General features: G+C 39.3%; 1 protein-coding gene across 4 annotated transcripts in view; it reads left to right on the top strand.

Moving 5' to 3' along the window:
* CACNA2D3 (calcium voltage-gated channel auxiliary subunit alpha2delta 3) overlaps positions 1-26,470 on the top strand; it is an 824,202-nt gene extending 797,732 nt beyond the window's left edge. For 3 of the 4 annotated variants that reach the window (XM_070237387.1, XM_070237386.1, XM_070237388.1), the window contains 3 exons: positions 23,369-23,486; positions 23,707-23,784; positions 26,058-26,470. In XM_070237387.1, coding sequence (XP_070093488.1) covers positions 23,369-23,486; positions 23,707-23,784; positions 26,058-26,150 — 289 coding nt within the window. In that variant the 3' untranslated portion in view covers positions 26,151-26,470. The remainder of the gene's footprint in view (positions 1-23,368; positions 23,487-23,706; positions 23,785-26,057) is intronic. The other variant, XR_011426865.1, reaches the window with a different exon arrangement.
* The last annotated feature ends 403 nt before the right edge of the window (positions 26,471-26,873 follow it).

Here is a 26,873-nt window from a genome sequence, read left to right as displayed (position 1 = left end):
GAAGTTTGGCTGGGCTCACAACACAGTGAGGCTTTCCTCTTCCATGCCGGAGGGTAGGAGACCAGCAGAGCCAAGGAATATTTTTAGAATGTTTATTTGCATGTGGAATGGAGGAGTGCAGAGCTGTATCCACACTATTGACGTTTGCGTGCTGCATTTCTGCGGTGCATTGTCTCCATCTCGATGACTGTTCTGCTGTGACGCCCACCACCCCACCTCAAAGAGCTGTCTGTTCCTCCCTTGGGCTGCCCAGTGCTGCACCTGAAGTGGCTTAGCAAGTTGCCAAAACCCTATAGATGTGTGTTTATTAACTCTCCAGCTTGCCCTCCATTTGTTTAGCTTGGAAAGGGCTTATATATTCCTATGGGTATTAAAAACCCATCTGATGTATTAAAGGAGCTCAAAGGATCAAAGTAGAAATGCTGCTTGAAATGCAACATATTGAATATAGACATGAAATTTCTAGACACAGACCACTTTTTCCAGGGACATTTTGTATACTCAAGACGGAAATTCATTTTTTAATGATCGGCTTTGCTCTGGGATTTGGATTTGCACTTTTTCTTCAGGTGACCTCCACTCCTACCTTTTTAGGATGGCTCGTGGTTTTGACAAGCAGACCCCTTGGCAACCTAGGGTGGAGGCAGGCATTAATCTCAATACGGTTTTCATGCCTAGAAAGATGGAGCCCAGGAACCTTAACAAATACATCAGCCCCTGGCTAATGACCAAAATTTTTGTGCATTTGGAAGAAAAATGGTTGGAGAAGGTAGAAGATGAGGATCAGAATCACCCAGGATCTGCAATAATTAGAGGTGTGGATGATCAAAGTCAGAAGGATGTGGGAGAAATTCTCAGGCTAGAATCATTATATCAGATGCTTCTCGAACAAAACACTGCTATGCTGACTTTAGAAAACAAATTATATATTTCACGAATGATTCCACTTCTATTGAAGTACATTGCCCCTGCAATCTTGGATTATTTTGGTAGATCCAAGCCTATAGGAGAATTCATATATGATTACTGTTTATTGAATGCCTGCTTTTTGCCATGAGCTTCACGTCCACTTCCAATTTATTTTTTCTTTCCATTTTTCCATTTCATCTGCATTTCACCATGTAGGAAGCTGAGGCTCAGAGGAGTTAAGTCTCCTAACCAGTGTTACAGAGCTAGTAAGTGCTAAGTCTGAATTAGGTCAAGGTCTGCCTGATTCTGAAGGCTGACAGAGAGTTCCTATGTCATCCAGTTGAATGCCTCCCTGTCATGGTACCAGGTCACCTATGTAGCCACATGTCAGACTGAGTTCATCTCACCATCAGGGTTTACTTTGGAAACTGACAATTCCACCATTTACTTGACCAATCGGAAGAAATCTACAAACATCCAATTTGACAAGAGCCATACACCTCCTGAATGCCAGTTTCATGCAAATCACCATCAGACCTACTTGGAGGTTCTCTCACAGAACTTATACCACATTACTATTTAGGCATCTGTTATTTGTCTTCCTACCCCACCAAATCAGGTGAAATAGGCTGGAACTGTGGTAAAAAGTAGTTCAGCCGTTGGTGTCACGCAAACCTGGGTTTGAGCTCTCAGTGCCGTCACTTCCTAATTGTGCGAGCTTTGCCAGCAAGTAACTTACCCCTTTTAGTTTCCACCTGCTCATGTGTAAAATGAAGATGCTGATAGTGCCTACAGGGTGTTGGGTTGATGTGAACATTATAAGGTACAATTATAAAAAAGGCTTCATACAGTGCCTGGCATTTAGTTGGCACTCAGTGGCTGGGAGGTCTTATATTGATTTCATTGTAGATGGGGACATGTCGTGTTCACTGCTATATTCCTGGCACTTAACATAGGGCCTTGTGAATACAATAGTGTTCAGAAAATTGTTGATTGAGACACAGTTTCCCAAGAGAATAACTTTGTAAAGTGTGAGCAACAGGGGAGGTCGGGTATGTAATTCTAGTAACTGAGACACCTGTTATTTTGTGTGATATTTGAAAACAAGTATGTGTTTTGAAAACAACAAGAAGCTCAGATTCCCAAGAGCAAAGAGAGGGCATTGTGTTTTCCTTAGGAAAAGAGAAGGTGGTCCAGAGAAGAGAGAGGACTTGCCTGAGGTCCCACAGGGAAGGAGCAGCTGATGCCAGACTCAAAGCCCAGTCAACAGCTCACCGTTTAAGAATCTTTCTCAGCATCATTGCTTCTTCCATAGCTGATAATTTTAAAATAACTATTAACTAACTAACCAAATACATAAATAAATAATTATGCAAAGTATAATACATGAACATGGTAAATAATTCAAATAGTACATAAGGATATGCAATGAGAATTATGTCTTCCCCTACCTGTGACCCGCTGCAGCCTCTCTAGAGGGACAGCCATTGTTCCCAGGTCCTAGTGTGTCTTATGCAAACACAAGCACACAGGTTTATTCAATGTTTCACCACTCCTTTTTTTATAGGAGTGATAGCATACTATACATACTGTACTTCACCTTTTTTTTTTTTTCACTTAGCATATCTGAAATTATCTTCACATCCTTATATAGGTTCATCTTTTTTTTTTTAATGGTTCCCTGAAATTCCAATTGGGGGGATGTTTTCATTTAACCCAAACTGGACTTTTGGGTTATTCCAAAATGTTGGCTACTTGAAACAAAGTAGAAAGGAATATCCCTGTGTAATATGTAACTTATTTATCTCTGATAAACTGCTAGAAGACTTGATGGGTCAAGGGTATTTGTACTTGTAATTTTGACACGTACTGCAAAAATGCAGTGTGGAGAGGTTAAACCAATTTGCACTTCTATCAATTTCTGAGAATATATGTTAGTTATACTCTTAACAACACAGCATATTATCAAAACATTTTTCCCTTTGCCAATCTGATACATGAAATGGAATATCATTGTTGTCTTACCTTTTCTTTTAATGACCAAGGTTGAATATATTTCATATGTCTCAAAGCCATTTATATTTCCCTTGCTGTGTACACTCTAATTTTTCTCTTATATTGTTAGTCTCTTCTTTTAGGATATTAGACTTTTATATTGAACTTATGTAGTAAGAAAATTAACCATTTGTCCTATGTATTGCATTAAAAGCAGCTCGTCATAATTATTTTCTCAATACCACAGTAATATGTGGCTGTTGTGGAAATGGTAGAGAATTATCTATAGTTTTATCATCCAGAAATAAAACTACTGATAAAATTTTGGTATATTTGCTTCCATTTATGTTTTCTATAGATTTTTTTTCAAAAAATGAAATGATACTATAAATACTGTTTAATAACATGTCTCTTTTTTACTTGAAATGTCATAAGCATATTTCCTTGTCGTTAAATGTTTCTGCAACATAATTTTTAAAAATAACCACACAGAATGTAGATTTACTATTTTCTTTAACCAACCCCATTTAGGCTGTCTGTAATATTTACTGTACATAAGTGACGCCATCATACATAAATGTCTTTACTCCTAAAACTCTGTGAATCTACGTAATAATTTCTTCTAATATCCATTCCTAGAAGTAAAATAGTTGGGAACTATTCTTTGTTAAGATAAATCTTGAAGAGTTTAGTTACATAGTATAGATATAAATGTTTATTTTTCTTTTGATTTTTTTTTCTCTTGCTTATGTTTGGTGATATAACTTTTATGAAGAATAGATAATAGGGGCCAGCCCCAGTGGTCTAGTGGTTATGTTTGATGGAGTTTTCTTCAGCAGCCCAAGTTCAGTTCCTGGGTGTGGACCTATACCACTCGTCTGTCAGTGGCCATGCTGTTGTGCTGACTCACATACAAAAAAGAGGAAGATTGGCAGCAGATGTTAGCTCAGGGTGAATTTTCCTCAGCAAAAAAAAAAAAAGAAAGAAAGAAAAGAATAGATAATAGGTAAAAGTTATTTTCCAAAAATAACTTTCCTTCTCCAGGAAGAGATGGTGCCAACTGAGAGTGGAAACTTAAGAGGGATAAGCTTTTATTTCTCATATTAAGGTGGTAGGAGAAGCCTGTTTATAATTTAGCCTAAGACATAAGAAAAACAGAAACTACAGTAGTGATAGACAGGTCCATATATTTAATGCTTTTGTTAGTAATTATTTATAAACCTCCTTACATTATTTTTAAAAGTCCAGTTTTAACAAAAGGTATTGACTTATAGCAGGGAGCCAAGTAAAAGTTAATTATTTCAACTTAGTAATAAGCAACATTGAAATGACATTACACAGGCTTGTTGAGGGGTCACAGAAAAATGAGCTTTAGAAACACTTTTTGAATGTGTGAGCATGGCTGTAAGTATAACTAATCAGGAAAATTAAAGCAACATGAAAAATTGTTGAGTTTAATGAACCCTGATTAAAACAGGATAAAGTGCTCAGGGTGTCTAAAGTCATACAGTTCTCTGAGCAGGCCTGTGTGTTCCAGAATGCTTATTTCAGTCTCTAGTAAATCTCTCAAATGAATCACACTAATGCTATTGATTCCAACCATTTCCTGACTGGCCTATTCATCTATTCTTCTGTCATTTTTCCATTAGAAAGGACTCAGGCTTCAAATGCATGCCTATCCAGCTCTGAAAATTGAATTGGTTTTTAAGAAAAGAGGCAAAACAAATAATATACAACCTTGTTTTCTATGTTTGGAAACCATGCAGACTAGAAAAAGAAGAGTTGAATGCTCAGGGCATTTAGAATAAGTCTAAAAATGCTTTCAAGTGAAGTCTCTACATGTTATGTGAAGCGGTGAATTCAGATAACCGGCTAGCAATTCGCAGGCTTGGGTAGAGGCGATGGAGCTGACTCAAGAGAAAGGTCTTGAATGTGCATATGCTTGAATTCTTCACTTAACTTTCCCGTGTAGGTACAATTTCAGTCCCATCAGGTGTTTCCTGAACAGTGGTGTGAATTTGTTTCCAAAAGTAGAATTGGACAGGGTCAAGGTGATGGCTGTTCTTCTGGAAGTACCTGTACCTGTGGGCAGTTTCATTAAACCATTTGGCTTAAACTGTTAACTGTATACTAAGCCTGCTAACCATATAGTGATTATCTCCCGTCTTATATTATTAGAACATCCCTTGTGATATATTTTTAAGATAGTCACCATGAGCAGAGGAATTTTATTTTTCACGTTTTTCATGATGCCATTTTTTTCTCTGTCAGAATATTTAGCAGTTGTTCTCAAACACAAGGACGAGGCTCGCCCGAATCATCTTGGGGGAGAGAGCTTGCAGAGATGTGTGTTCCTGGGCCTCACCCTGAGCCTGCTGATTCCCAGTCTCCAGGAAGTGGGTCTGGGAATCTGTATTTTTGCCAGGTTCTCCAGATGATTTTGATGTACAGCCAGGCTGGGAAACTTCTGGAGGATCTTCTAGGATATAATACAATAGGACATGACAGTACTTTCCTGGACTGCATTGCCAGAAACTTGACTCTCTCTCTTTTTTTCTTATTGGCATAACTAAGAAGGAACAGAAATAACTAAGAAAAAAAAAATAGAAACCAAGGGTAAAGTAATGCCAAAAGTTTCATTTGCACCTCACCCTCCACAAAGATTCAGAAGTTGTTTGTAGTGATGTGTCGTCATTGTGTGTTCAGGGCCACAACCCAGGGGTGTTGTTATAACACAACCGGGTTAAGGGGACAATGGCTACCTAGTGTTTAAAGTTGAGTTTGTGGAAAACGAGTGACAGTTAAAAAGGGGCGAGTTATCATAAATGAGCTGTGAATCAGGGCTTCGGGAAAAGCTGAACACAATCCACCCAGACCTCATTGGCACTTCTGGGATGAGGAATTTCAGAGCTTGTGTCCTAGGCTCTTGGAGAAAGCAGGTAAGACCGCCCCTCAGGAGGGTGTGCCCACTATAAACTGAAGCCAAGATGCAGGAAGTCAGTCATCACCATCAATTTAGAAAGGGAAGAAAGTAAACAGGAATGGATTTCTCCAGATTACCACCACAGTGATTTTTAAAGGATGAGACAGATTAACTATTTAGGTTATCATGGCTTACGTTTTCCCGCTCATTTCAATGTATGTTTTATTTCTTTTTCACAATTGTCTTCTGTGATGTCACTTTTTCCCTCTGAGAGTCTTTTTTTCCCTAGCATTAAACATATTTTTTTAAAGCAAAAACTGCAAGGTACAACTCTTCTGTTTTTAGATGAAAGTAAGTATATTTTATTAAATGCGTTCAGTGATGAATTTATTTGTTCCCTGTGGCCGTATGTGGCCACAGACCAGGGATTAAAAATCAGATAAATTGGGTTCTCGTCCTTGAGTTTGTAATCCAGTTGTGTGAACTTCCCTAGAGGGTCATCCCCCTAACAACTTATTTTACCTAAAATCTGGGACTCTCCGTCCCTTTCACTAACATCTGTGATTAAGTAGGTCCTTCTAAAGTTGGAGTATTTTGTCCAAAAAGACATGAAAACATCAAGCAATCGAATTCTGTTAAGGTTGGAAAATTTTGTCGTGGTACCTGGAAGAACCCAAGTCCATAGAAGGACCCCTAAGTGCGTCCATTTTCTTTTAAACCTCTTATTCCACGCCCCCCCCTTAAATTATTAAGGTGAACATACCAGTTACCATTTTTCATCCTATAATTTTCATACTGGTGACATAGCTTGGGTTTCTTGAGGCCAGGTTTATCCATTGGGTGGAGAAGTGCTGTATATCCCTATATATGGAACGTGTATTCACAAGAATGACGTGAAATGCCATGTACACACATGTGAATATTCATCTAGAAGCATTCAATGAAATGTTGCATGTGGATATATGAATATGCATCTATAGGCATGAAATTAAGTGCTGTATATGCATATAAGAATATTCAGAGATACGAAATGTGGTATATGTACATATCCACATGCATTCACAGGTAGGAAACGCTGTTATTCTTTATTCCTCCTGGAATGTCAGAATTCATGTTAGCCTGTTAAAGGCCCTGAGATGTCTGACAGTGAACAAACCTGTTGAACTCTTTTTAACTAGAACTTCACCAAACATTCATCAATATTTTGGCAGAATAGTTCCATAAAACCCATCTTGAGAACCACTCTATTAAGCTAGTTATTTCCGTTATAGATTGGATGAGACAGAAGTCAGTTATGGCTCTTGAGATATTTATAAAGTCTTAAATGTCTTGGATATAATGCTAAAATAAATGAAGTGGCCTGAATACTGGATATGCATACTAAACATGTAAATATTAACCTACAGGTGCATTTGTTACGCTAGGAGGTTTGGTGGGATGGACTGGACGAGAGCTGTGTGCTGAGAAGGGAGTCACCAGCCTGCGTGTGTGAAGTAAAGTGCTCCCCTCGCCTGTTCAGTTAAAAAAGCAGAAAGGAAGGACACGTGGCCTACAATGAAGGATTCTTCCAGCCCCTTCCCAAAATACATTTCTTGAAAGTAGGACCATAGGGAAACCTAAAAAAGCCACAAGCACTCATTTCTCCACCCTCAGAATCCAACGAACAGTGAGTCCCATGGTGAGGACCTTCTCAATAACGTTCATTGTCAGAAAATGCCCCAGCCTGTGGGACTGTGGCATTCTTTTATCTTCACAAGTTAGTTTGGAAATTGACTGAGGGGAAAAGGTGTAAAAGGGTCAGAGTTCAGAAAAAACGATGCATAAATCTCTTTTCACCTTTTAATGCTCATTGGAAAACATTAACTTTTAAGCTTTTTTCTATGATATTGCCATAAACATACAAAATTAGGAAAAATAGTATGATGAGCCCCATGTACCTATGGCACAGCTTCAACAATTACCAACATTTTACCAACCTTGTCTCATTTAAGCCCATCCACATTCTGCTTGTGATTATTAAATCTTAAGTACTGCTACTGTTATTTTGTTAGAGTATTTTAAAGCAAATCCCTGACATATTTTTTCATTTGTAAATACGAGTTCGTCTCTTTTAGAAAAGGACTTTAAAAAAATTTTAAATCACAATGCAATTATCTCACCCTATAAAATTAACAGTAATTCCAAAATATTATTTTATACCCTGACTGTATTCAAAATTCCCCAAATCATTTCAGTGTCTTCTTATTTTTGGTTTGTTTGAAGCATTTGATATGCAACTTTCTCATGTTTGGCCCATGGGAGCTCCTTCAACTTGATCTGTGTGTCCTTTTGACAAGGCCTCATTAGTCTTTGATAGTTTTGTTGGATTCTGCAAAACAAGATATTCCAGGCTTATTTGGTATGTTTTCTGTCTCAGATCTGGAATCAGCCATTTCCCAGGGAGCCTTAGTTTTGTTTATTGGGTGATGTTATTTAGAGACCACGATCTGGGCCCAAATATTCACTTCGATGGCTTTGCCAAAATTTTCTAAGTCTTTTCAGGAGTAAAAGCTAGGAAATATGTATTAGTTTAGAAAGAGAAAATAAATCCAGGATTTATACTAACAGTTGCAATTCCAATTCCAAATTGTCTAATTTTTAATTAGCTTCTTTGATATACATGGTATCTCTTTCTCTTACACTGAAAACCTCAGTTCCTAGCCACATTAACATATTAATCATTTACTTAAACCACAATATACATAAGATAATTTTAAAACAGCAATACCAGTATTATTGCTCACAATAGCATGGCAGAGTATTGTTGAAGAATTCTTTGTGGTCTTTTTTTGTTTTTGGGCTCCATCCCAAGATGGAATTAGTGTGAAAATACTGTGTTTTAAAGTCAATTGAAATGCTTCTTTTCTTTATGTGGTTATGCCAACAATTTGATGTACAATAAGGGATTTTGTTTGTTTTTAATTTGAGGAGGATTGCCTTTTTTAGTTATGTAAAATGTGCTCACGGTATCAAGGTCACAACCATGAAATGATGTTACTCAGAGGAGTATCACTTCCATACCCAAATTTTCCACCCTGTTCCCTCCCTCTCCTGATTGGTAATCATTTTGATTAGTTCTTGGTTTCATTTCCACTGGGACATTTTGTTTTTTCAATATAAGAAAAAAAATGTATTAATGTTTTTCCCTTTCTTTCATAAAAGGAAGCATACCATGCATGCTGTTTGACCTCAAAAATTGTATATACACTGCAGATCTTTTTTTCTTAGTTTGGGGAATCGGATCTTCCTCATTCTTTTTCACAGCTACATAGTGATCCATTGTGTGGATATATAAGAGTTCATTCAAATAGACTTTTGGGTTGTTTCCACTCTTTTCTTATTATTCATGATCTTGCAATGAATAGCTTAACATATACATAATTTAACGTTTTTGGCAGAATACTTGGGGATAGATTCATAGAAGTGGGATTGCTAGGTGAAAGAGTAAACACATATATCATTTTCCTAGATATTGCCAAATTCTCCTTCATGGAGGTTGTACCGTTTTGCATTTCTTCCAGCAATGTATGAGAGTACCTGTTACTCTTTATCCTCATCAATAAGAGCATTGTCCAATTCTCAGGTGGTTTTTTTCCCAATTGAAGAATGCTTTTATTGTAGTTTTAAATTCTCTTACTAGAAGCGAGATTGTAGATTTTTTACATGTATTAGAAATATTGAATCTTTTTAGTAAAACATGTTGTAAATAATTTTCCAAAGTTTGTCTTTTGCCTTTTTCAAGGAACTATTGATTTTTTAGAAATTTTCTTTATTGTTCATTTTCTATTTCACTGATTATTGTTTTTATATTTTCTTTCTTCTATTTTCTTTGGGTTTTATTTGCTCATTTTTTATAATTTCTTAAGGTAAAAGCCTAGATCATTATTTTTAGATCACTTTTCCTCTCTAATATAAAGATTTAAATCTATAAATTTCCCTCTAAGAATGATAAGAGTATATTCCATAGATTTTGATGTGTAGCCTTTTTATTGTCTTCTAGTTAAAAATATTTTCTAATCTACTTTGTGATTTCCTTTTTGACTTATGTGTTATTTAGAAGTATGCGGCTTAATTTTCTGAATATTTGGAGAGTTTCTAAATTTCTTAATATGTTTTATTCCTGTTTCAATTGTATTATAAGAAATTGCCAAACTGCATTACAAAGTGGATGAACCATTTTGCCTTCCTGCCAGCAGTGTGTGAGAGTTCCAGTTGCCCCTCAGCTTTGCCAGCTCTTGATACTGTAATTTATATTTATTTATCTTTATGTTAGCCATTCTAAGAGTAGCATACTGGCTTCTCACTGTGGTTTAGTATTTCTCTAATGAATAATGATTTTAGGCTTCTTTTCATGTGCTTATTTTCCATCCACGTATTTTATTCAATGAAATATCTGTTCAAATGTTTTGCCTATTTTTAAAAATTGAGATATAATTGATTATAATATTGTATGAGTTTCAGGTGTACAGCATAATGATTCAGTATTTGTGTATATTGTGAAGTGATCACCACAATAAGTCTAGCTAACATCCATCACTACACATAGTTACAAATTTTCTTTCCTGTGGTGAGAACTTTTAAGATCTACTCTCTTAGCTGCTGTCAACTTTCAAATATGCAATAGAATGTTATTAACTATAATCATCATGCTGTATATTAGATCCCATGGCTTTTTTATTTTATAGCTGGAAGTTTGTTAACTTTGGACCACCGTCACCTATTTTACCACCCCCAACTCTGCCTCTGACAACCACCAAGCTGTCCTCTGTATCTATGAGTTGGGATTTTTTATTTTTATTTTTTTAGATTCCATATATAAGTGAGATGATACAGTATTTGTCTTTCTCAGTCTGGCTTATTTCACTTAGCATAATGCTCTCAAGGTCCATCCATGTTGTCACAAGTGACAAGATTTCCTTCTTTTTTATAGCCGCATAATATTCCATTGTGTATACATATACCACATATCCTTTATCCATTTATCCACCAATGGACACTTCTCTAAACCTCAGGTGCCTCTTCTATAATTTGGGAATAATATTACCTGCTTCCTGGAGGTATTGTGAAATGAATGGGTTTTAGAGAACACACCTTCACACAATGACTGCATATGGTAAGTGCTCAGTAAGTGGTAGGTGGTGATGATTGTGATGGTAAGGATAATGATGGTGTTGGTGATGATGATGGTGATTAGTTATAGTGTAGTGATTAAAACAAATAGGCCTGTTTTTATAGAGTTTTTGTACTTTGATACTTGATGGGTTTTAGGATTTGGAAAATTTGTGTAACTTCTCAAAGCTTGAATATTTTCACCTGTAAAATGAAGATGATGATAATTTGAGTTGGTGTGATGATTAAAGGGGAATTGCTTAGAAAGGTGCTTGGCACTAGGTAAACCCTCCATAAAAGTCAGCTCTTATTTTCATCATTTATAAGAAAAAACACTAATAGTTCCAGTGAAAATATTTAACAAATTCCTTACTCTTCTTAAGAGATTAGAAGAAAATTGTTCATGTCATAATTAAGAGGATTTACTGAAGACTCCAGTACAAAAAAATTAAAAAAGCACTGAACTTTGAAAAGCTAAAATAATAGCCAAGTTTTGAAAATATCTTTTGTTGTCAGCTCTTTTGAGATTCTCTTCTTCTGAAATGAGAAAAGCAAACCAGGTCCCTCTTGCTTTTCATTCTGTGGGGCTCTCTCTCTCCCATATTTCAAACACAAAATACTGTTCCTTGCCACCTGCCTTGGGCTGATAATGCCAAAGCACTTCCTGCCCATGTTGTTTTCAAACTCTGGGTCGGCACCATAAACCTCAACAAAGCTTTGGTGGGGCTGAGGATGAGTGAAAGTCATTATTATGGCTCTTTTTGGCTCATTCTGTCTGCAGTATAATGAATACCACCATGGGACACTGTGCCCTGCAGACAAAGCATCCTTTAGGCTTTTTGTGTGCTCTCCCCTCAGCAAGTCACAAACAGAATGCCATAATGTGTCCATTGTATGCATTTTTTAATAAATAATTATAACAAAGACAATATGCTCATCCTATTTAATCTTAGCTCTTATAACTGTGAAAACATGACACATTTCCCATGCTCATGAAATGGAGCAGAAGATGCCTGCACTAGTCTGGTTCCTGGCAGGCAATCCGAGGTGCACCTGGTGGGGGCCCTGCTGATGGCTTCCAGGGCTCAGCTCCCTAAAGCCTAAGTTTGCCAGCTGTAATTAGATCAGGCAACATGATGTCCATCATAAGGAATTTAGGAGCACATCACCTAGTATCCTTTTATTACAAAGAACAGAAGGCTCAACTCAAGCAAGCCTGAACAATAAAGTGAAAAGTTGAGATACAGGCTTCAGGTAAGGCTTACTCTAGTTTCCCAAAGGTAAGGACCAAGACCTAAGTTTTCTCTTTGCATTTTCCAGCAGGCATTTCCATTCATGAGCACAGGAAGCCTGCCATTGGCTCCTAAGGCTGAAAGCTTCTTTGTTCTCATGTGTTGGGAGAAGAGATAAGAGTTCTGGGTTTCAATCTGATTGGAATAATTTAGGTCCAATGCCTATCTCTGAACCAGTTGCTTTCTTCAGGGAAAGGAATTGTACCACTCATCTTAGGCCCAGGCAACATGCCTGGGCAGGGCTAGCTCTTCAGAAGCACCTGGGCAGCCTGGAGGAAGGGCGGATTCCTGAACAAAGAGTAGGATATTGGTACCAAAAGAAGGGAGATTGGATATCAAAGAAAACTACCATTGAGGGCTGGGCTCTCTTTTTTCTGAAATCAGCGAAAGAGGTTTGGATCTTGAAGAGCTGTTAAAATAAAGAACATTTCTGGGCTGCTTAGACCTTGTCCTATATCCTGTACAACTCATTTGCCAGGGGCTTGTGCTACTTTGAATTATCTTTCACTCTTTTTCTGTCCTTATTCAATAAGTTTCAGTACTGAGCTGATACACAGAAAGCAAAAATAAGGGTCTCTATCTTGGTTTCAGAAGTCTAGTAGGAGAAAAAATTACCTGAATTAGAAAACAAAATAGCTCTCCATCTGGTTATCTAGAGAGATGAAGGAAAGAAGGGAGAAAGGGAGGGAGGGGAGAAGACACTGGTTGGCTTACTCACTGTATTGTATTGTTGGGTAAACTGTCTCTACAACCACCAGCCTTAGAATGAGCTGTATCAAGGGGCCCACTGGGGAGCAGCAGCTTGGTGGCCAATCAGCTGTTGACATTTGAAGCATCTGCCTTCATTACTTTTGACTTGAGCTCATATTGGAAAACCATTGTTTTTTTCTTCTTCTTTGTTTTGTTCATGGCTTCTTATTGTGTATCACCTGTGCCTCCTGACACCTAGAGGGACCTCTTGTTGAACCCCATTTTTCGCTGCTCTGGAGGATGACTCTTCCGTGTGCTCCCTTGGATTACCGAAAGAGGATGTTCTACATGTCCTGTAGCTCACAGTCTTCAGACCATTCCAAATGTAGCCTAGAGTGTTGGTGTCTACCCTTCCATCCTTTTCTGGTGTGGTATTACAAGGGTGGTAAAACAGTGATGAGCAGGTCATTCCACATGCATATGGAAGTGTATGTATTTTATCTGGATGATATGGGTACCTACAGCATGTCATGGGAGAGTGAGGAGGACAGGCTTCCCTATGAGAGGGAGTGCTTCATGGAGAAAGTAACAATCAATAAGTATTTAGAACTGAATTGGCATTCTCCAAGGGTTTGGGAAGAGGTGACTACAACGCTCAGAGCCCTGCTGGTCCCTGAACCAGCAGCATCAGCATTACCTGGCAACAGGTGAGAAAGGCAGAATCACAAGCCTCACCTTAGACCACTGGACAGAATCTGCATTTTGACAGGGTCCTGAGCTCATTTGTAGCATGTTAAGTTTGAGGAGCGCTCCTCTACCCCAGGAGGTCTCAGCCTTGGCAGCGCACTGGAATCACTCAAGTAGCTTAAAAGAATATGGAAGCCTTGGTCCTAAACCCAGGGATTCTAATATAATTTGTTTTAGGTGTGGCCCAGGCAGTGGTTGAAAAAACGAAAGCTCCCCAGGTCATGTCAATGAGCAGCCCAGGCTGCAAAGCAGAGATCCATCTGGGTCTCAGCTCTGAGGGAGAAGCATGGTACACTCAAGGACTCAGGGTGGTCAGCATGCCTGGTGGTTGGGAAGGAAAGTGGCGTAGGGGTTGGGGCAGTTGAATGCATCAGGCTGGAGACACAGCCAGCTGGATTGTATAGGGCCCTGTTTGCTTCACTCAGGTGCAAACCACTGGGTGGATTCCAGGGGGCCATAGGTAAGTGTAAAGAGGAGGATGGAGTGATCAGCCTTGTACTTAGGAAGGGCTCATCACCTCACGAATAGAGAAGGGACGATGGCAGGAAAACCGGTGGGAAGGTATGCCAAAAATGATGCAGGTTGGCAGGATCAGCTACGTAATTTGCAGGCCCAGTGCAAAATGAAAATGGGGGCTGCTTGTTCGAAAAGCAGGAGAAAAGTGTCACTGTAAGTATTAAAAGGTAAAACATTTTCCTTCTTTCTGTGGTCTCTCTTGATTGTCATGATAGTTTTTATTTGCTATTTAATATTGTCCTCCCTCAGACACAGGGACACTCATTGGATAAGTGCAGACCTCACAGGCACCCCCAGGGCCTGTTCCCATTATTCGGGGGCTGTGCTGCCCACTGGCTGTTGGCTTCTCCTTTCCACTAGCCACTGGACTGAGGTGCCATGTCCTGCTTAGAGAAGGAGACTCAATCCCCCCTTCCCACAGGCCCACCACCCCAACTCATGGTAGATGGCCAGCCCCCAAGGGCTTTCCATCATAGCTCCAGGACATACTTGGTGCCTGGATCGAGGGTGGGTGAGAGGTTCACCCCTGCTCAGTCACCAGCTGAACATGCTGTGGTGCTGCCAGCCTCTGCCTTGCCTTGACTTTCCCCATGCCTGCACCCAGGGCTCTGCCAGGGCTGGAGGATGATGAGTTTGCTGGGCCAGGGTGGAAGCCAGGCAGCTGAGAACCTCCCACCTCCCCCTGCTCTCTTTGCGTGCTCCATTGTCCCTTGGACTTGAGTTATAAAACATAAGTTCAAAGATAAAATTTAAATTTCAAGATGGCCCTGCCTGCAGAGCAGTAAACCCCAAGTGACAAGCCCGTCTGAGTGTAGGTCCCTGTGTGACTGCGCCAGTCACTTGCCCATAAAGCTGGCCCTGAGGAATGGAAGATGGAACGATGGACTGGAGAGATATTAAGGAGATGGTCAAATCAGGGCAGGCAATGTTCAAAGAGGCATGTGCTGAGAAATACTCCACGATCTCTGGTTTGTGTGACTGTAGATGGTGGTGCCATTAAGAGATACAGGGAGACAGGAGAAATAATGATTGGAAGTGGGGGCAGGGGCAAGTTTTAGGTACCTGTGAATACTTTCTTTGTCCCAACATTTAATCATCCCTCTTTTCTCTGGCTTAATTGCATAGGCTGACACTTTGAGAACAATGAGGAATAAAAGAGGGGAGAGGGAGCTTTCGTGCCTTCTTCCGACTCTAATTAGACAGCTCTGAGTGTTCTATCCTGAAGTATGATGCTAAATTTGGTTCACAATTAAGCACCTATTTCTGTTTTCTTAAAGATTGTTTTCAGGGATGGGATTTTTGTCAAATGTCTTTTAGGCACCTATTTAACAGGTCCCACTGCCCTGGCTCTTTTCCAACTCTGTATAGGGTGTCCTACATGAATAGACTTACTGGGAAGAGGCGAACAGGATGTCAAGTGGGGGTTTCCTTGTAGTCCCAGGTTGAGGAGAGAACAAAGTGACACTAAGCACTGCTGGTTCTAAAGAGAACAGCCTTTCAGCTGGCATTAATTTAGAGTTGGAAACCCTCCCATCAACCCCCACTCCTAAGCTTATTTGAGGGTGACGACTGGCCCACCTTTAGTCTACCATGTGGACACTGGTGAGGAGCTTAACAAGAAAGAGATCACCGTTCACGGGAAGAGGGGTTTCCCTCCAGGGGGCGCTTTTTTGTGCTGGGAGCCAGATGGACAATGGAGGAATGCTCCAAAAGACTCTTTTCTACATTTTGGGGGTGCCAAAAAGAAGGGAAGTCCAGCATTGGTCAAATGTCCACGAGGCAGCAGGTGTACTGATATGTTTTTGAGCTCGTCTGAGCAGGGGAAGACCTGGAGGGAGAAGGCGAGGCTTGGAGAAGGGGCAGCACTGAAGTGGCCTATGTCTCGGCCAGCAAAGATGCACATGTCCCAGTGGTCAGGTGGACAGTATAGAAGATAACTGTCATCTTGCTTAAACCCAACAAGATGACTGCGCTCCAGGTGAGGACCACACCAACGTCAAGAGGTGTGAAGTAACTGCTGAAGATAGGACCTGCATGAGTGGTCAAGTTGGGGCCATGCTGGGGGGCTGTAGGTCTCTGAGGAATCCATGATAACCTCACAAGAGAGCCAGCATTTAGATGCTGGGCCACCCGAAAGGCCAGTCTGTGTTGTGAGGAAACAAGCTGTGGTGAGAGACTTGCACCATGGCCTGGTAAGTAGAAAATGCTTGCCTCTCGGCTGCTCCATTTTCCCCACCCCAAACCGCTAAAGAAGCTAGAACCTAGAAGCTTGAAGGAAGGACAGTGCAGAGATTTGAACTAGTATGAAATCAGAGTACTAAACTAGACTGGACTAAGTTTTTTAACCTAGAGTAGTCAGAAAGTTATAGAGCCTATACAAGATACCATTTAGAGATGAGAAAGCAGGAACTCAACATAGTAGGGCTGAAAACAGAGACTTAAAAATCAAAAGAATTGTTTGATATTTCTATTTCTGTTAAGCCGAGACAACTCAGTAGGCTTGTTCGTTTGCATTCCTAGGTTAATCCTCACGGGGCATGCTCTGTTACTATTTCAATGTCCTCCTCAAGTCTATTTACTGCATTTCATCTGAGGTCTTTGCATCAATATTCATAAAGAGAGATTATTCCGTAGCTTTTTTTTTTTTTTTTTGGTATAATCTTGGCCAGGTTTCATATCAGGGTTCTTCATAAAAGGAATTTGAAATATTTCCTTCTTCCCCAGTGCTCTGAAACAGTTTAAATATTTTAGAACTCCATGTGCCTTGACATGCTAACATGATTCACCTGTGAGATTTCCCGGGCGGGCCTGACGCTTGTGGAGGTGGGCCGGTGAGGCCCTGCTGTTCATTCTTTTACCTTATTTGCACTGAGCACGAGTAGGTGCTGGTGCTCCCCTTTCTTCTCCCCGGTGCCATTCGAAAGCATGGCTATAGACTGGAACACAGCCTCAATATTTAATTTCTAGTTTGAATTTAAACAGTCACCAAGTGTTTGCTCTCCACAACTCGGGGCCTGGGTCAGTGTGGGGCATTCTGGGGCACGTTGAGGGAGGACAAGGCATCTCCCCACCTCCAAAGAGAATGGGATCCTGTTGGAGATCTGCAGTGACGTCCCCAACCCAGCCGGAGGATAGTACAACATAGAACAGGATCAGTGCCAAATTCAAACAAGTTCCCTGTGACTCACTCAAATGTCTCTTATTTTATCTTTGGATAAAATCTGGAAAATTTATGAAATGTTGAAAATCTATAAGGGGGTGAAAGATTTCAAAATGTTTTAAGATCCTATCCCACTCGATTATTTTTCAAGCCACAGTTGTGTACCCAATTAATGAAAAGCAAGCCAACCAAGTTCTCCAAATGTGCATCCTGGGGTCCTCTGGGAATCGTATCCATGGATCCCTCCCATGATGCCTGTTCGTTCAGGGCGAGCGCTAGGGAAGCGGCGTGGCCGCTTTCGTCATCCATCATCCGGTCAGCAAAGCCCCTCTCAGTGGATAGTGTGCGGCCATAGTCTCTCCTGTCAGGCGAGCCTGTCTTGAAATCACATCATCTTTTTTTCCTCTAGTTCTTTCTCAGTCTGCAGTGAATGAAGAAGGGAGGACTGGCTTGTTTCAGTTCCGGCAATGGACACATCAAAATTGCTTCGCTCTTTCCCTGGAGGGACTAATTTACTTCACGCATTTTGACCTATCCCTGCTTAGAAACGACCGCTGTGATTCTCTGTTGAGGCATTTCCCTCCTGCCTCCCCTCCGCTGCCGCCCACCCTCTCCCCCCAACCAACCCACCAGGCCACAGTTCCTCTGCACGGTGATGTCAGTCTGGCTGCTGGGCCCAGCTGGATGGAGGTGTGTTTTATGAAGTTCAACCCTGCACCCTGGGCCATAAATACACGTTGTGCACATAAATGTACAGCTAACATTGCCCAGACCCCTCCGAAGCACCATGTTAATAAGCAGACAGTAAGTCTTTAAAATATGGAAAAGCAGTTAATCTTTCCGCTGGCAAATCCTTTGTAGGGGGTTGTTTTCCTCCGCGACAGTGTAGCTGCATGCAGGGCTTTTCATCTCCTAGGTTTGGGGGAAGAAAAGGGGAAGGTTGCTGTGGGGCTTCATTGAGAACACTTGGGGGGCCTTCAGCTGAAGGTAAATGCGTTAAAGAGAATCATATCTTGCACTTGTTGTCATTAAGCATCTGCATGGAGTAATCACTCTGGCTCTGCCCTCAAGGAGCTTGAGCACTAATAATTCCAGAACAAGACAGAAAGTCTGCTGCCCATGGGGGCAGACCCACAATGGGCCTGCGCTCTGGAGGCCTGCAGCTTTGGGTTTGAACCTCAGCTCTGCCCCCGTGATTGTAGGAAGTTACTTAGCCTCTTGTTTCCCCATCTCTACAATGGGCACGATTATGTCTTACTCATAAAGCTTCTGTAAGAGTTTACTTCTTCTCTCTGAGTCCCAGTTTTCTCTTTTGTAAAATGAGAAAATCAGTACTCTTTGGCCCTAGCATAACATTCCATTTCATAAATGTTTTAAGAGTACACAAACACATTCTCCTTAAAAAGAACTTCAGCGTTACAGATTAAGTTCGAGTCTCCCTTGACGATTATTCCCGGTCAGTCTTCTCCGGTCTCCTCCTCCCTTGCTCTCTCTCCCACTGCTGTAAATAATGCTTCAGTGGACATGGGGTGCAGAGATCTCTTTGAGATAGTGATTTCATTTTCTTAGGTCGTATACCCAGAAGTGGAATTGCTGGATCATGCAGTAGTTCTATTTTTAATTTTTTGTGGAAGCTTCATACTGTTTTCCATAGTGGCTGCACCAAATATTTTTCTAATTTTAATGAGTCTGAACCCTTTTTTATAGATCAGTTGTCCATCTGTGTTTCTTCTTCTATAAATCATCTCCTGAGTTTTGATACTGATTAGGGCAAGCGCCTTCCCTACCTTTCCCTTTTTATAAAACCCAAGTTTTTACAATTGTTCACTCTATTCTTCATATTTACTCTTCTGAATGAATCTTAGGATCATCACCTCAAATTCCATCAAAAATCCTGTTGGGATTGTGATTGAGATTGCTTTGAATTAAAAGGTTAATTAAGGGAGAAGTGACATCTTCAATATATGTGTTTTTTTCCACACCCCTTGTACTTTCCTCCAATTTTTAGTTTGTCTTTTTATGTTCAGTAAAGTTTGGTCATTTTCTTCAAAAAGAAATGCTTTTTACCAGATTTATTCTTGGGCATTTCAGAGTGATTATTGACACTGTTAGTGGTTCTTTATTTCATAAATATTTTTCATTGGTTATTGTCAGGGAAATGCTGTGGTTTTGTATGTTGATTATGTAACTGGTCAGCTGGCTGAGTTCTTTTAGTAGTTCTAATAACTGGTCAGTGGGTTCACGTGAGTTTTGGTGGTATTTACTTGGGGGTAGATTTTCAATGAACGTTTCAGTTTTTTTAATGGCAGTTGGTCTGCTTGTGTTTTTTTATGGCGTGGCCAAATGTTAATAATTTATACTTTCACCCCAAAGGTATGTTTGCTCTGTTTTCAAATTGTTTACAACAATATACATAATAGTCACTTAAAATGTTTGAAATGCCTCTGTCTTTTTTGGGTTTTAATGTGATTTTATGACTTCTTTCTTGATCAGGAGTGCCAAACATTGATTTATGTCAATGTCCTTCTAAACCAGAGTTTGGTCCTTTCAATTTTCTTCATATTTTTATTTGTGTTTATTCTTTTGCTTTTATATTTGTAAATTCCTTCTATCCTTGATTTGACAAATATTTACTGAGAATCTGCTCAGTCACAAGCACAACTGTAGGTGCTGGGGACAACAGATAACCATGGGCACACAGATGCAGCCTTGCTCCCATAGAAACCAGTCTGTTGTGAGGAGCAAACAGTGAACAAGTAAGGAGAAAGCAGAGGCTGAGGAGATTGAGAAGAAAGGTGATGAGGTCATTGGTGTCCTTGACAAGAACCGATACAGTGGCATGGTAAGGACTGCAGGCTTATTGGAGTAGATTTGTGAAAGAAGGGCAAATGTGAGGAAGTAGAGAGTGAGAGAGAGGTTATAGATAATTCTTTTTAAGAGTTGTATTAGAAAATTGGACAGAGAAATAGGGCAGTAACTGGAGGTAAGCTCAAGGGAGAGTTTTGTTTTTCCTGAGATGGGAGATGTGACAGCATGTTTGTAAACTGAAGGGAATGGTGAGTAGATGAGGCAAACTATTTGTGCAATGATCACCCTCTTCTCTTCCATCAGTCACTTCCCTGCAGAAGCCTGAGAGCTGAGCATTGGGGAGGGGCGTCAATACTGAGCCCAGTGTGCCAGAGGAAAGACCAAGTCTAGGGGCACAGGTGCAGGTTTATGTTCTTATTTTTCCAGCTTCTTGATTCTAAAACTTAGTTCATTTATTTGCAAGTGTTTTTTTTTGTTTTTTGGGTTTTTTTTCCAATAAAAGTATTTGAGGTCATGCTACACATATTTGAGTCTGGGCTGTTCTTAAATTCTCAAGGATTAATTGAATGTATTTTTTAACCTTTAATTTCCACTGTTTATAGGTTTCGGTTTTAATTTCTAGTTGTACCCTACCATAAGAAAAAGAACATGCAATTGATGCTTTCAGCCCTTTGGAATGCATTGCAGTTCCCTGTGTTTGAAAGTAATGTATATATTGTTTAGATTGAAGAATTTTCGCTCCATATTTTAATAGAGCATGCTTTCATCAATCTCTTCTGGTATTTCTATCAGTTTGTACACTATGATCATAAAAGTTCATATCGTATCTTGTTATACCATTATACTATTTTTCAGTGTGAACTATTTTCTCTACTACATTTTAATGAATTTTCACTTTGAATATTTGTATAATAATATTACTAAACCTATTCCTCCCTTTTGTTGTTAGCATTTTTCTGGTGCATCTTTTCCTCCTTCCATATCATTCTGTTTTGGGAGTGTCTGTTGCAAACAGCATAATGCCGGGATTTTTGTAAACCTGATTTAAGAGTCTCTGCCTTTTAATATTGAATCTGATCACCTCATATTTATTGTGATTTGTAATAATTGTAGGCGTATACTGGCAGTCTTGTGTGTGTGTGTGTGTGTGTGTGTGTTTTATTTACCATGCTATCTTGGATTGATCAGGTTTTCATTTTGCAGAGATCTTTTGAGTAATTATTCTTAAATTTTAAAACATAATTTTCTATCGATATCTACAGTTACTTGTATATTTTCCTCTGGACACTGACATATTTTTTTACTTCCTTTTCTCCATTCCTTCAAAACTTTGAATATGTTGCTCTGTTTCCTTCATCTTAAGTACTCCCAATGAGAAGTTGGTGTCATTCTCATTCCTCTTTGAGTAATTTGTTTCTAGAGAAGATTTTAGGATTGGTCTATATCTTTGATGATCTGAAGTTTTATTCAGGCTTGAATGGACCCTTTGAATGAAAAAAATAGAATTCTCCTCAATTGGAAAATATTCTCTCCCTTTGGAGCTTCTATTTCATATTCTAATTTCTTTCTCCTTTATTGTTTGCCTGATAGATTCATTTGGCTTAATCTTCTAGTCAACCATTTGTTCTTTAAAATGTTATGTGGTATTGGTTTTCATTTTTCTTTGAGACTCTGTTAACCTGCCTCCAACATGAAATCCATTGGTTTTCTGATGAGAACCGTATCAGGTAGATTGGTTTTATTCTGATAGGCATAATCTGTTGCCGAGGCCACTGCTAAAGCATTGGCCTTGCATAGGTGAGAAGGCACCTAGTGCTAAAAGGGGGAGCTAAAGCAAAGGTTTTTAAAGTTTTAGTGAGATAGCAAAACTGAGTTTTTTCTCAAGCCAGGTATTGTCGTGGAGAAGGGTGGGAAGGGCAGAGAGTAAGCGTCCCAGAGTGTGGATAGTGGTTTAGGCATTGAGGAACATCTTTGAGCAGTGGCATGCCCTGTTCCCTGCTATGGTTGAAAGAAGTGAGCATAACTGTAGGATATTAGATGAATAGGCATTGAGCATGTATACAAAGGAAGCCAGTTGTGTTGTGATATCAGAGCATTCTTGGATAATTCAACAGATGAGGTGAGAATAGGTAAAAATAAAAAGGGAGCCCTTTCCCTTCTTTATAACTTCCAACAAAGCAGGAGGATTCCTCTTCATCCCATGGTTTTAGTAAACCATGGTGATATGCTCTAGAGAATAGAACAAATTTGTTGAGAGACAGATGAATGAACATAAAATTTATGGAGAAATTGAACATTCTGTTGGGTTATAGTCTACTTCTTCTGACTAAACTGAATTTAATGAAATATCATGAAAAGTTATTGACAAGGGTTCTAGGCCTGTGACTAAATATTTGGCTAACCTGTTGGCTCTGGAAGAGTATGGGATTTTGGTCTGTAATTTGTGCCTCCAAAGAGTCAGAGTATCTCTTGTTAAAGAGTATATTTATGGTGGTGTTGCTTTGTCATTTCACTAAGAAGCAGGTGTCATTAAGCTTACTTCAGCTGGACTGATGGACCCCGCATGTCAGAGCTGCTATACAGCCTTAGTACCAGCACAACTTAGACTCTGAGAAGGGTGGGACTTCTTAAACGAATTTCATCCAAAGACTGTACCTCTATTATGGGCAGATATTGTACAAAGTGGTACAGGGAAGGGTTCAGGAAGTTTACTTCATCTTTTATCATCAATATGATATCACTTCAGTCTATCTTTGAGGGAAGGAGGAGAGAAAAATCCATCTAGAAGAATGTCATGCAAGTTTTGATAATGTTTAAGCCCAGGGAGAGGGAAATGAGGCTTGGAAAGGCCTCACCTCTTAGACCTTGGAAATTGAGGTGATTTAGCCAACTCTGACTCTCCTGTTTTGCACATATAAGATCCCAGTCTTCCCGAGGTGTGTTTTATAGGCTGTGTATGGCTATAACTATAGCTTATAAGCTATTGTCTTCTTAGTGAAGCTTGGTATTTGAAAGTGAAGAGCCTCAGGGAAGGAGGTGACTTTAGTAGTAAAGCAGTCTCTGAAACTTGTTTTCTAAAGTATTATAGTAGTTACCCCCCAGGAAAAGTTTTCTCCATGGCTTTTTACTTGAAGAATGGTAAATGACCACTCACTGTCTCTGTGCCTTTTTTTCCAACAGGTCCTTTGTCATCCAGCAAATCCCAAGCAGCAATCTGTTCATGGTGGTGGTGGACAGCAGCTGCCTCTGTGAGTCCATAGCCCCCATCACCATGGCGCCCATTGAAATCAGGTATATCCTTTTGTGCATAGGTCCAGTGACTGCTGCTGAAGCTGGTGAGGGGAATCAACAGTAAGGAAACGTGGGGGAGAAATATTAGAGAGGGGAAAATAACGTCCTTTCTACTGTTGGAGAGAGAGAGGTTATTAAGGGAACTTAGAGCCCAGTTTTGACCTCTGAAATGCAGAGTAAGGGAAAGTAATATCTTGGAAATATGCCTTAACTACAGTCAACATAACGAATCCCTTAAGTGTGAACGCTTAAAGGCCCAGAAGATCAGAAGGCGTCCGGAGTCTTGTCATGGCTTCCATCCTGAGGTAAGTCCAAGAACGCTTCCTGTCTCTTTTCCCATCGGATTTGCCACAAGAATCTCACCATGGTCAAAGAACTGTAGCTAACAAGTTTTCTCATGAGAAAGGAATCCCCTGCAGGCAAATCAAAGAAGAACATACAGGAAGGCTGATGGTATTCGCAGCCCCTCAAGGTCTTCTTATTTAGTCTGTGCTTAATAGTCTTCTTATTATATCTGTGTATCGATTTTAAAAGCCTCTTTACTATCTTCTCTTTATGGATGGGCTGTAATTTTATCACTTTCGACTATTGCACATGAAGTGGTTCTGACCATCTTGGTTTACTTATTTCAAGTTGTAGTTAAAATTATGTTCCCCCGCTTACTTTTAGATAGCCTTTTATTTGTAAGAAATTCATGTAAATCACAAGTGTCAATATTAATATCAAATCGAGTCACAGTTTATGAAGGCAGAATAATAAGCCCCTAAACCCCTTAACCACATGAAGTCACAACCGTCAGGCACTCCATTTACACCAAAAGTGGTGAGCAGAGAAAAATGAAGCTTAGTGCTGAGAAAGGTAAACTTCCCATAGATGTAGGTGAATTATAAGAGAATACCCCTGCAAGGCTCTAGACAAAAAAAAATTTAATCAAGCAAAAATAATACAAATTTAAAAATTAACTCCTCTCCCCCCCGCCCCTGAAAAATGAAAAACTTGCCTAGACCCATTATTATAGGGAGACTGGGACGATATCTATTTTTAAAAATGGCGTCAGAGCCAGCTGACTGTTAATCTCACCTTTAAACAACAAATAATTTTAATGTTATTTAAACTATCCAAGTGTTGGAAAATATGTTAAAGTTAGTATAGTACCAATAAGAACTTGGAACTTAGTGAGAATGTTTGCTTCTCTATCCAAAGGAGAGTTCAATAACAACATATTATACAAACATAGGCTGGAAAGATCTTTGATAAAGTTCAGTGTCACCCTTAAAAAAGATCTATGTAGAATGCAAATACAAGTAATAGTCAAAAAAATACTAAAATCACTTCAATTAAAATCAGAGCTACATACTTAGACAGCTAAAGTCACTAGAGTAAAAATCTTCGGGAGTTAATGAGATAATTTGATATATAAAAAACTTTGTTTTTAAATCTGTATTTTTTTCTTTGAGTTTTTACCCCTATTAAGATGAAGTCAGTGGAGCAGAATAGAAATTCTTACATATGACAAAGATTCAATTCAAAGAGGAGAATATACATTAGACTTAAATGGTAAAATAATAGTCTCGCAACAAATCTCAGGGATTGGAGAGAACTTCCTATCTAAGACCAGAAAGCTATGGAAGAAAAACAGGTTTATTTAACTATATAAAAATTATAACTTTTCTATGGAAAAAGAATGTAAAGTCAGTAGTCAATTTATAGAACTTGAAAAAATATTTATATATCAAATCATAAAGAGCTCTTTTAAATTGATAAATCAAACAACTACATATAAAAATAAACCAAGAATGTGAAAGATACAAGTCACTAGGTTATCAGAATATACAGGAAGTGATGAAATATCTGGCCATAGCCATCAAAAGCAAACATACGCATTAGCTCTGCACTCTCACACCTGGGCATCTTTATCATGGGCAGGGGTGGGGCAAATACCATTGGCTAGTAGGACCTACATTCAGCACTCTTTGTAGCAGTAAAGAACAGATGAGAAAATAAATGCCCATCAATAAGAAAATGGCTGAATAAAATAGAGCTAGAATAATGGAGTTGGAGAAATTTACATCAGTCAATGGACAAAAAAGAATGTTGCAGAAAGGAATAAATAATACGATTTCATTTCTGCAAAACTGAGCCCCTTTTCCCCAAGTAAAAAGAAAGAAGGCATACACATAAACCCTCCCTAGCCCAGTCTCTGAAATGATCAGGCCCCTTAGATGTGATCTTTTACTTACATTTTGACAGGAAAAAATTAGAAGGCCAATATTTTGCTTTTATAACATGATCAAACAGACATCTCCACCAACAGCCCTTTACCTCTTAAATGTTCTACATAATAGTATGCAAAGAATAATTTTGAATATCTTATGCAATGACAACTGAAATCAGAGATTCTCATCACTAGCTTTCATGAAACTTTAGACAAGTGTATTTCACTGTGTTATCTAGCACCCAAAAGATTTTGTTCATACATTGGAGAGGGGCAAGAGGTCTGGGGACTCAACATCGCTTGGAAAGTTTAGTGCATCTTGGAGTCTATCTCTGCTCTAACCAACCCTGCCTTTTCCCACAGGAAAACGCAAGAGAGTGTGGAGGTGCACCGGGCATCCAAGCCAAGATGGTCCTTATCCTGTTCCCTCTGCTTTTGATGCTCTTCTCAAGGTGACACTGACTGAGATGTTCTCTTGGCATGCTAAATTATGGATAAACTGTGAACCAAAATATGGTGCGACATAGAAGTCATGAAATATAGTCCAACCATCAGCGTCTCATGATTTTAAACTGTGCGTAATATAAACTCTTAAAGATATGTTGACAAAAAAGTTATCTTTTTACTTTGCCAGTCATGCAAATGTGAGTTTGCTCCATGGTAATCACCGTTCATCAGAATCGGGACTGCAAGTGGGCAGTGTCCCTTCTGCTTGAAACCCATTGAAAACAATTTAAAACTGTGTACTTTTTAAATAAAGTATATTAAAATCATAATCTCCTTGTTTGGGTTTTATTATCACTTTATTGCTGAGAATACAGACTGAAAAGTGCATGAAAAAGTCACCCATTCCAGACGCTTGGAAAGGATGGTTGTTGGCAGAGGCTTTGCTCTAAAGCAGATTCTGGACAAATATTTAACAATTGTTTAGATGCTCCACTCTCAGTTATAAAAATATTTACAAAAGTGAATCAAAACATCATCTCCATGGAAGAGTTTATTACATAGAACCCTGAATTTTGCTGAACTAAACTTCAATAGAAATCATAATTTGGAGGAGAACACAAGCTCCCATAATAATCAAGTGTTGAACTATTTAGGACTAGAAATAGAGAAGGCATAAATCCTAGGAATTTATTGTGAGAAGAATTGAAGGAGGAAAAGAACAATGACTGTAAA

Source organism: Equus caballus, chromosome 16, assembly GCF_041296265.1.
Source record: "Equus caballus isolate H_3958 breed thoroughbred chromosome 16, TB-T2T, whole genome shotgun sequence".
In the NCBI taxonomy this organism is placed as follows: Eukaryota; Metazoa; Chordata; class Mammalia; order Perissodactyla; family Equidae; genus Equus; species Equus caballus.
The sequence above is the reverse complement of the archived record's forward strand: the minus strand, read 5'-3'. Positions and strand labels throughout refer to the sequence as shown.